Source organism: Hydra vulgaris, chromosome 01 (genome assembly GCF_038396675.1).
Source record: "Hydra vulgaris chromosome 01, alternate assembly HydraT2T_AEP".
In the NCBI taxonomy this organism is placed as follows: domain Eukaryota; kingdom Metazoa; phylum Cnidaria; class Hydrozoa; order Anthoathecata; family Hydridae; genus Hydra; species Hydra vulgaris.
Genome location: NC_088920.1, coordinates 69495893 through 69507500, shown reverse-complemented (window position 1 = coordinate 69507500; position 11608 = coordinate 69495893). Strand labels below are relative to the sequence as shown.

The following is an 11608-nucleotide window of genomic DNA, read 5'->3' as shown; positions in this document are numbered from 1 at the left end:
TTTACTTTAATAATAGGATAAACATTCTTGACACTATTGTAACTTTTGCTATCTCCATCACCTAAAAAATTAATGTACTGCAACTTATGTTATTTAATTGATTGCTGGAAAACACGACTGGCTCCTTCACACTCCATTCCATCCGCAGAACCAACAAAATTCATTTTAAAAATGTGAGAATTTCTCCACTCAGCATAAGCAGTAGGATCTTTTTTAAAAAGTTTTTGATTTAAGGAGCACCCTCTGCATATTCGTCTCATCACCTCAAAATCTAAAACTTTCCCACTGTCTATTGAAAGTGCTACAAATACACCATTCAATGATGAAAATCCCCTACGCTGCCATGTGCCATCACATGATACACCATCATCAAAAATCTCATTATTGTCTCGACACTGTAGTCTTATATCAGATACAGCATCATTCATTGTTTCCTGTGCAACTTTCTCAATAATATTAGTAATTTTTAAAACAAGTTTGTCATAGTTTTTTGGCGTCATTGGTTTTGGCATTTTCATGAGGGTTGTAAACCGTTTAATTCCGGAATGTCCTAATTCAACAGTCCTCATTGTATATACTGCTCGATTGTTTATATCAAAGTTTCCTTTTTTATTAATAAACTTAGAAGTGTAAAAGTTGTTTTAATATTTACACTTTAAACAAAGGATATAAAGTTCACATGCAAGTCCTTGCTTTTTGCGTTTGTTTTCATTGATTGCTAAAGTCGTTTTGAGACAAGTTGTACAGCATAAAACGCTCATAACATCAGACAAAATTGAACAATCAATAATTCTATATCCTGTCAAAACTTAGTTTTTAGTATTGGTATATTTTTTTGATGTTAAGAGTCATTTTTTGTAAGAATCAGGCAGTCAATGGAAAAGACCTCCTCAAAATTGCTTGAATTTTTTATATATTGATCAGAATATAGAAAAAACCTGTTGGGGAAAAAAAAAATTTTCAAAAATATTTCGTTCACTCGGAATCTGGGCTTAAATTTTTGAGATTTTTTTAAAAATTTTTAGAAATTTAGTTTTTGCCACCTTTGAACCCATTTTTTTGGCAAGGCAAAAAATTGCACATAGCTTTTGTAGTTAATATCAGACGTAACCCAAAAGCTCTCTCCAAAAAATATAAAAAAGTTGCGTGACACTGTGCGGTTGGCTAATTATCATAGTTCAAAAGTACAAAATCAATCACTTTTGTCAACTTTTAATCGGAGTTAATTCTAGCGGCGAAGTGTTGCACACAATTTTTCTTTTAGGATTTGAAATTATCAAAGGTATTGAGTCTAAAAATGCAAAGAAAGTTATGTGATACCTAAGGCCTATTAATATATTAAGGCTTGAAATTGGAAAAAAATGTTTTAGGATACTTACAAAATGAACCATTACGGCAGAGGCGCTTAGTTTTGTAAAAATGTAAACATATCCAACTGTCAATACAAAAAGGTCCTAACATAATAATAAAAAAAATTCGTGTGATCTTTAGATATTAAGTTAAAAATAAAGGTACAAATTGTTGAAAATGATTAAGTACGAAGAGATATTTTTTTGGACACACAGATGAGGTTTTCGCTCACAATAAATTTTCTATCATCCAAAATTAGCATTTAGCATTACACAAAACATTGCACGTAATGTTAAGAAAAAATTTAAGCGTTTCTGACTATGATATAGAAATTATTACAATTGAAATAAATAATAATAAAAAACAATACATGATCAGAAGTGAATTATTTAAATTTACGTCATAACCAAATAACTTGTGGTGATCGAATGGAAGAAGAATCGCTGATATCACGATTGTGGAGAAACAAGTTAGTGGGCGGTTGTTTACTTTACCATAAAAATGTCTTAACTTTATTTTAACGATCTTTAAAATTTGCATAAATAGAGTAGATATTTTATCATTGCTATTGAGAAATAGGTACTGCATAAATAGAACTTGTTTTTAGTTGAGTATGAAACAAAACAAATATTTTTATGAAAACTGTTGTTGCTTTTCAAAAGGAAATTGTGGATCATTCAAAAAACATAAAATTATAAACAAAATGTTCTACATTCATCAGCTGGGAGATGTTGATGTTAAGAAACACCTCATCAACTTAAAGGTAATTATGTATTTTAAATTTACGCAGACTGTTATATAATTTTTATAATTACATACTTTATGACTTCTCTCCAATAAGATTTTGAGACAAAGTTCTTTAAACAAAAAAAAATAGCTCTTTTAATTAATTCCTTACTCTTTTAATAAATAATCACTAAATTAATCACACTCTTGCAATATTGTATTTTAATAATAACAACAATGTATTTCAAACTTGTAAACATTTTTCGTGAAGAGTCAGATTATAAACAATGCTTTAAATGACACACTTAATAATTGTTTAAAAAATTGTTTTTAGGTCATGCGATTAAACGATAATAATATTTGGGAAGAAAATGGACTTATTGCAAATAGACTTAAAAGAAATCTTGAAAAGGATGAACAAATATGTGCTTTTCACCGGTACACGTTTGGTATTGCATGGAGTCCTCCAAAAACATGCTTTCATCCTCACCATCTAAATATAAAAGGAAAAAAATCTCCCGCTTTAAGGGCGTCACCAATACATGTCGTCATATCAATGTCAAAGCGATACAATGAAGTATTTTCAGTTGGTGCAATGCTGTGTTTTACCCATTTAAAGCAAGAAACTGCTTTATCTAGAGTCAACGAAAACACCAATTTATGTACAGAAACACAAACACAACAAGAACAAACATATATGACACCTGCTACGCCAGATGAAGAATTTGATCCCGGTGAAATTAATGTTTCACAGGAGATTTTGGACGAATCTCTAAGAAGCCGTGGGAGTGTAACTGAGGTTCTTAATGCAAGTCCAATAAAATTTAGATTAAAAAGGAAGTTCGAATATCTGGAAGATACTACTAAAGATAAGTTAAAACGCAAGTATGTTCGCCTAGAAAACTTATTGAAGAAAAATTTGCGGAAGCTGTTGCTCCTGGACAAGAGGAAATACTTATAGATTTTCTTAACAGTAAAAATGTTGATGAAATAAATAGCCCTCTCCCAATTGAAATTATTCGTGCTCAGAAAGTATATAAGCAAAGTGATTCCATGGGAAAGTTAGTTATCCTCTCATTATTAGACCATACCAAGTATACCAAAAAGTTTATAATTAACACATTTGAGTGTACCAAACATCGTATAGAAACAGCAAGAAAATGGCATGCATCTCATAAAGGGTTGGCATTTCCAGAGAAGAAAGTATTCATCCGATCTAGTCTTGATCAAACAAAGTGTGAACATTTCTTAGACTTTATATTTACAAGCGGTATTTTGCATGATGTTGCTTATGGAATAAACAAATTAAAATACGACAGCGGTGAAGTACAAAAGATAGTGCATGCAATACTGACGACAAAATATAGCCACGCTATCATGTTCTATCGAAAAAGTTGTAGTGAAAACAATTATATACCATTATCTGATTCAAGTTTGTGGAAAGTATTGCATGCAATAAAACCTTCAAGTCGAAAAAGCTTAGCTGGATTAGATGATGTTACTGCTTCAGGCATGAATGATTTTCAAACATTACAAAAATTGGCACAAAGATTTAGTTCTAAATCTCTCGAAGCTGCCCTTGAAAAAGGAAAAAGGTATTTGAAAACAAGTTATCAAACCAATTGTAGTGTCAATGACTCAAACATTTCTTCTCATAGCTCAAAACATGCCTTATCAGATCCATCTGAGAAAAATCTTCAATCCAACACAGAGATATCAGAAGTGGTATGTGCCAATTGCTATGATTTGTGCAAAGCTATCGAGATGATCAAAGAACTAACAATTCAAAATTCTGACGATGCTGATTCTATTTATGATTTGGAAATGGCTGTAAAGGATGTATTCAACTACATAAAACACCTGATGAGAGATTCTCAACAGAAAAAGGCAAAAATCGAAGCTTTTAAGCAATTAAGCGATGAAACTGCTTTCTGGCTTAAAGATGTTTGTCAAAAAATTCTTCCGGTTCGATACAGAGAGGGCCAAAGAGAGTATTTTGGCAAGAAAGGAATGAGTTTACATGTGGATATATTCTTCATAAAAATAGCAGGAAAGTTATTCAAACGTGTTTACTTTACTTCAATGTATAGGTGTGATCAGGGAATAGGTGATGTTGTTTCGTTAGCCACTGCAGTTTTAGACCAATTCAGAATTGATCTACCGCATATCAAGAAAATGTTTACCAAATCTGATAATGCCGGCTGCTATCAGGGAAATCTTTCAGCTGAAGCAATCTACAATGTATGCAAAGAGAGAGATATAAAGTTGCTGAGATATGATTATAATGAACCCTGTTGTGGAAAAGATCAATGTGACAGGGAGAGTGCAGTTGTAAAGACAATTTTAAGGAGTTACGTTGACTCTGGTAATAATCTTTTGACTGCTGAAGATATACACAAGGCTATGCATTATAGTTTTGGCGCTAAAGATGCAAAAGTAGCTCAATACCTTTGATAATTTCAATACTAAAAGAAAAATTGTGTGCAACACTTCGCCGCTAGAATTAACTCCGATTAAAAGTTGACAAAAGTGATTGATTTTGTACTTTTGAACTATGATAATTAGCCAACCGCACAGTGTCACGCAACTTTTTTATATTTTTTGGAGAGAGCTTTTGGGTTACGTCTGATATTAACTACAAAAGCTATGTGCAACTTTTTGCCTTGCCGAAAAAATGGGTTCAAAGGTGGCAAAAACTAAATTTCTAAAAATTTTTAAAAAAATCTCAAAAATTTAAGCCCAGATTCCGAGTGAACGAAACATTTTTGAAAATTTTTTTTTTCTTAACAGGTTTTTTCTATATTCTGATCAATAGATAAAAAATTCAAGCAATTTGGAGGAGGTCACTTCCACAGTTTCAGGAATTTGCCTGATTCTTAGAAAAAACGGCTCTTAAGCTAAATATAAAAGTTAAATATATATATATATATATATAGATATATATATGTATATATATATATATATATATATATATATATATATATATATATATATATATATATATATATATATATAGATATATATATATATATACATGTATATATATATATACATATATATATACATATATATATATACATATATATATACATATATATGCATATATATATATACATATTTATATATATATATATATATATATATATATAATATATATATATATATATATATATATATATATATATATATATATATATATATATGTATATATACATATATATATATACATTTATATATATACATATATAAATATATATATACATATTTATATATATATATATATATATAAATATATATATATATATATATATATATATATATATATATATTATATATATATATATATATATATATATATATATATATATATATGATTATGTATCAAATACTGTTATAGATAGCAGTATTGAACAATTCTATAGAGTTTGTGATTGCACAAAAAAATTTTAACGTAACTGCTAAAAGAGGTATGAAAATTAAGTTAAATTATAAAAAAGTTATATATGTAATATTTAATTATATAAAAGCTTGCTTATACATTGTTTATGGTAAAATATATACATATATATATGTGTATATATATATATATATATATATATATATATATATATATATATATATAATATATATATATATATATATATATATATATATATATATATATATATATATATATATATATATATATATATATATATATATATTATACATATAATTTGTTTGTAAGCTCTTGTTTTTTGTGCCATTTTTTGTACTGTTTTGATCTGTTGACTTTTGAGCTTTATTGCATATGCATTTTCTTCCGTTTTTGAAAAAAGTACGTAATTGGGTCCTAATTCTTAAATAATAAAATGTAAAGTAAAATTTTTTCTAATATGCTAACACATCTCACTGTTGTAAAAAAATAAAATATTGCTTGATATCATGACCTAGACAAATCCTTTGGGGGTATGATTGTACTATCTTTGGTGGTTACTGAGATATAGGTTTCTAAATCTGATTACACCGTCCATGGAAGCAAATCGATTTTCAAATTTTGCATAAAATCACATTAAATATATAGTTGATAAGGAACTAACAAAGTTGGTTTCAACAATTTTTACTCATCCCGAAAACATAACAAAAACATTTATTCAGTAAATTTATTGGTAAATAATAGTTTTCTTTGTATCTTTCAAAGCTTCAGTTCTAGTTGTTTTTTTTTGAGAAAAATGTCTAAACTGGTTTGTTATATTCCAAACCAATTTTTTAACTGTTGAAGTTCGTGATGCATTTTTGCAGATTGTCTCATACTCTAGGTGGTTTCTTGGTCTCTTGTACCTTTGCCAATGAGTACTGAAAAGATGATGGAGTGCTTCAGTTGCTTTCTCTGAATAAATTCTCAAAGAGTTATTGCAGCGTTAAATAAATTTTGAAACATGGCGGATGAAAGCATGAAAGTTAGGAGTGTTAGTGGCGTCATGAAGTTGTAAATAGGAGACTCTGAATTGATCACTTTTTTCAGCATAGCTGTCATCAAGGACATTGCTAAAACAAGCATTGACAACATTATTGAACATTATAGAAGACTGAACAAGTGCAAACTGACATAAATACAAATTGGTGTAAGTGTGCCAAAAGAATTTGAAAACGTTGGTATAATTGAGAACTGGCATAAGAACAAAGCAGTTTCAAAAAATGTTTTATATGTAAACAGGCATAAGTTCGAAATGGCATAAGCGCATCGAATAAAATTTAATTATACCTTCTCGTATCAATTTCTTGAAATGAATAAAAATTTCTAAAAATTATTATTTATGAAATTATGAAATTATAAAAAAAAAAGAACTAAAATTAAAGATAGCGTCTGCTTGAGAAAAAAAAGCCGCCAGTTAGAGTATGGTTAAAATAATATGTCTGCCTGATTTAATGAAAGTAAATAAGATACACGATTTTTAGTTAAGAGACAAAATACTTCAGTCCAATGGCAATCAAAAATAAAATCACGAAATGATTCTCAGTCAGCATTAAGTTCCTCTTCTTAGTTAGATTAATCAAGTTAATCTAACTAAGAAGAGGAACAAGTATTATAATTAAAGTGCAATCGTAGCATGATCTGAACCACATGAAAGAGAAACTAAGCACAAGCTAGTTTAGAAACCAGACACAAGTCAAGTAGTAAAAATAAGACGCAAGTAAATAAATTAAATGTAACAGAAAAATGAGTCACAAGTTAAACTATTTGATTAAAAAGTTAAAAAAAAAACTTTGATTATTAGAGCCAGTAAGTTCAGGTGCACTTCAGTCACTGAAGCATAAAAAAAAGGATTTAATATTGATCAGAAATAACAACAAAAGTAGTTTAGTCTAGTGGAGAAGGGTAATGGTTAAAAACAAAAATGAAGGCAATTGAGTGAAGAGAAGCTAAGCGAATGTGTATCAAAATACAGTTAGAGTTTTAAAACTTAAATTAAAGCATTTCATTACAAAAGAAATGAAATGAAAAAAAAAGGATAACTAGCATTAATACAAATGTGTTAAAACACCCAGACAGAAATTGCTAATAATGGATTGATACATATGGTAAATGTAAAGGTGTAGCTATTAAAAGTTGAAAAAGATGAATAATGTGATTGAATGTAAAATTGAAATATCGAATTTTGAATTTTTTATGTGTGAATAAAATTTTTTTTTTTAAAAATGGTGATTTGATCAAGGATGTCAGATGAAATGAAAAGTTTCTAACGTATTTCAAAAATTGTTGCTTTCATTATATTTGTTTAAGTATGATTTTTTTTGTTTATTATTTTTTGATCAAATAAAAAAACGTGTCACATATGTTAATCTTACGCTGTAAAATGTCTGCATCATAATTAAGTATTGTTAAAAACATTCATTAGATGGGCAATTTTTTGTTAAGCAAACGATCTTTATAATTTTTCAAAAGTTTGTTGTTTTTCAAGATACCCCACTGTTTACTAATTAAGTTTATGTGTTAAATCATTTATAATTTTAATGAAAATAGTAATTATTGTATCAACTATATATTTACTGCAAATAATATTTTTTATATTTAGTTTATTACACTTACGACGAGGTATTCAGGGATGTAAACGAGAATAAAGTCGACTATGGAGTTATCAACATTGATGTTTTGTTAAACACGGAATATAAAAAAGATTACTCTAATGTTGTTCTTGTACAATTATTAGATGCATTGTCGCCTATAGTGATAGTTTTTGGTATTGAAACTTATCTTATGTCTTTTGCATATCCATCCACCTCTTTACAAAATGATGATGTTTTAAACTGCATAAGAAAATTAAATATAAAAGAAATGCTGAAAAATATCCAAGAGATATATGTAAAAATCCCGATAGTAAGACACATAGTTTTATGTTATGTGGAATTGTATATTTTTTATTAAAAAAATTTTTAGTGACCTATAAAAACAGAATATTTCGTACCTACCTATGACTGCATTTTGCCTCGTTGAAATCAATTGAGAATTGTTTTTTTAATCCAGCCCTCAGAATTAGTAAAATTATTTTCAGAAATCTTTTGTCAATCTTAAACTATTTTTGGTCTACACGAAAATTTTAAAATATCAGTTTTACCATGGCAACATAAAAACGAGGTTGGCAAAAAATCACCGACCTCAAACACTTTTAGGTTGGCGGTCAGGTCGAAATTTCCCAGCACCTATCCTACTTACGAAATCTGTTTTAGTCAGAGGTCAAAATTATGAAATTATTAGAATTGCTGTTGTTGCTGTTACTATTGTTGATATTAATGTTGTTGCTTGCTGTTTTTATTTTCATTATTCTTGCTATTGTTATTTTAGTTTTTATTGTAGCTGTTGATGTTGTAGCTGTAGCAATGTTGTTTCTGTTGTAGCTAACGTTGTTGTTGCTGTTGCAGTTGCTGTTGTTATTGTTGTTGCTACTAATGTTGTTGTTGATTTTGCTGTTGTTAATTTTGTTGCTGTTGTTATTGTTGCTGTAGTTTTTACTGTTATTGTTATTATTGCTGTTGTTGTTGTTGTTGTTGCTGCTGTTGTTGTTGTTGTTGTTGTTGTTGCTGTTAAAATTTTTCTTATTGCTGTTGCTTTTGTTATTGCTTTTGCTGCTTTTTGAAGTTTTTGCTGCTATTGCATTATTGTTTTTATAAAAACCAGCTAGTAATCACCAAGTAACCACCTTTTAAAACCATCTAGTAACTTTTAAAACCACCTAGTAACTTTTAAAACACCTAGTAACTTTTAAAACCACCTAGTAACTTTTAAAGTTTACAAAATTTGTTGTGTTTTAAAAAGCATTAATAAAATAAGTACTATTCAAATATTTTTTTTTTGGATCGACACTGTAGTCCAATAAAGTTTTTTTTTTTTTTTTTAGATTGACACTGAAGTCCAACAAAAGTTTTCAGATATTTGGAACGAAAGTTACGTAAAATATCCTGGAATAGTTTTTTTAACATTAATTAGTGTTCTTATTTTTAAAGATGTGATTCATTTTATTTACCAAATCTATGGACTTCAAAACTACAGAAAAGTTCTCAATAAAACCGAGATCGGTAAAAACTCCGATATTTCTTTAAAAAAAGTTTCGAATTTAAATGATGATACCTTTTTGGCTAATAAAAACGACTTACTTAGAGAATTGTTAATAATCAAAGAGCATATATTTTTGTTAAATGCTATCCATAAAGACGATTGTCTAGTTTGTTTGAAACAGGACTCTCAAATTTGTTTAAAACCAAAGTAAACAAAACTATGCTCAACTATTTAAAAAAGTATAAACAAGACAAAAGATCGGGTCTGCTTTGTTGTTTTAATGCTAAATAATATAAAAATTGCCGATAAAACTGTTATGTAAAAATTTATGCAAAAATCAGTCATTTAAAAAGTCAGGTAATGTAAAATATGCACTAACCATTAACACTAAATTTATGTATTAATGACATTTTTTCCTGCAATATATTTTTATGTAATAAAACATTTTCTCTTATACAATATAACATTTCAACCTTGACGAACTTTTTGAATTAAAAAATTTTAAATTTCAAAACCTCATAAAAGGATTATAACCTTTTTTAGTTTTATTTTCTCCAAAATAATCTTCCAAATTCGTTTATTGATATTTTTATCAAGATAAGTGGTAAGCATAAGTATTGTAATACTGAAAATGGCAACTAGTCTCCTTTTTTAATACTGACAAATATGATGAACTCTCTATAAAAACATTTTTGTATTACCTATTAGAAAAAAAAAAAGAATTTATCTAAATACCTATTTGCAACTGACTTTTTTCTCAATAAAGAACTAAATTAAAAAAAATTTATCTAACAAATATTAGTTATATCTTTTATTGTTATTACCTAAACATGTTTTTGAACTAATAAGACTGATATAATTTTAATTTATATAACTATTTTTAACTAGCTCCCCGGACATGTATTAAATGGGTCATGGAGAGTCTGTTTTACACAGACCATTTTTTAATTTTGTTTTAATCGGTCTCTTTTTTTTTTGTTTAATGTTGAAACGATGATTTAAAAGTAGACAGACATTATAAATTATAAACTCAATGTAATCAGTTCTTTTATATTCACCAGTGACACTGATAAAAAAAACTAACTATTGAAAGAACTACATAATATAAGTTGTGTTTTAAAATCCAGCTCATACACCGTCACATCATATCCATTCGCTTTCTTTTACACACAATAGTTGCATTTGTTTTTAACCTAGCATTAGTTAACAAAAAATATTTATAAATTATAATATCTAAACTTTAACTTGTATAACTTAATATAACCACCCATTATTACTTTTAAAAAATAATAAAATCTTTTTCAAGAGATAAAAAGAACAACTATTAAAACTGACACTGTGATAGTGTCAGTTTTAATAGTTGTTCTTTTAGGTAAGATGTTATTGATGTAAAAAAGAAAAACAGGTATATCTAACTAAATTTTTTGTTTACTTTAGTCAAACGAATTATATTTAAGACCTTATTTTGAGCTGAGTAAACACTTTTTTACCCACCAGCAAAATATATTTTGTAGAATATATTGGGCAAATAAGTAATATTTCCACAATAAAACGTTACACACTAAAATGTGTCTCACAACGTTTTATGATAAGTTTATGATGGTGTAAAACTGTTGGCCGCTGCAGAGTGATCAGGAAAATTAATTTTTTTGAAAACTTTAATTCAAAATTGCTGAAAGTTTGCTCAATGATGTAAAAAAGGTTGACAAAAAAAGAAGACTAAAAATTTTTAAAATAGAGTCAAATATGGTCAGGAGGAGGAAAGGGGGATAAATTATTTTATAAAAAAATGTTATGAAAAAGTAAATTTTGAAGTAATTAAAATTTTTATCATTCAAAATTTTGTCATTAGTTAACTAAATTAAGTTGTTGTAAAGTAATTTTACATCAACTTTAATTTAAGTAAAAAGTTATTTTAGTATTAAATTTATTTTATGCTAAAGTAAAAGAAAAATTATATTAGCTTTTGCTTGCTTACATATATCCCAGCCGGTACAT

At 27.6% G+C, this 11608-nt stretch overlaps 1 protein-coding gene across 1 annotated transcript in view; it reads left to right on the top strand.

Annotated features, from left to right (window-relative positions):
* LOC136074965 (uncharacterized) overlaps positions 1 to 10052 on the top strand; it is a 47592-nt gene extending 37540 nt beyond the window's left edge. The window contains exons 4-6 of the mRNA XM_065787150.1: positions 5474 to 5543; positions 8133 to 8434; positions 9453 to 10052. Of these exons, the coding sequence (XP_065643222.1) occupies positions 5474 to 5543; positions 8133 to 8434; positions 9453 to 9821 (741 nt within the window). The 3' untranslated portion in view covers positions 9822 to 10052. The remainder of the gene's footprint in view (positions 1 to 5473; positions 5544 to 8132; positions 8435 to 9452) is intronic.
* The last annotated feature ends 1556 nt before the right edge of the window (positions 10053 to 11608 follow it).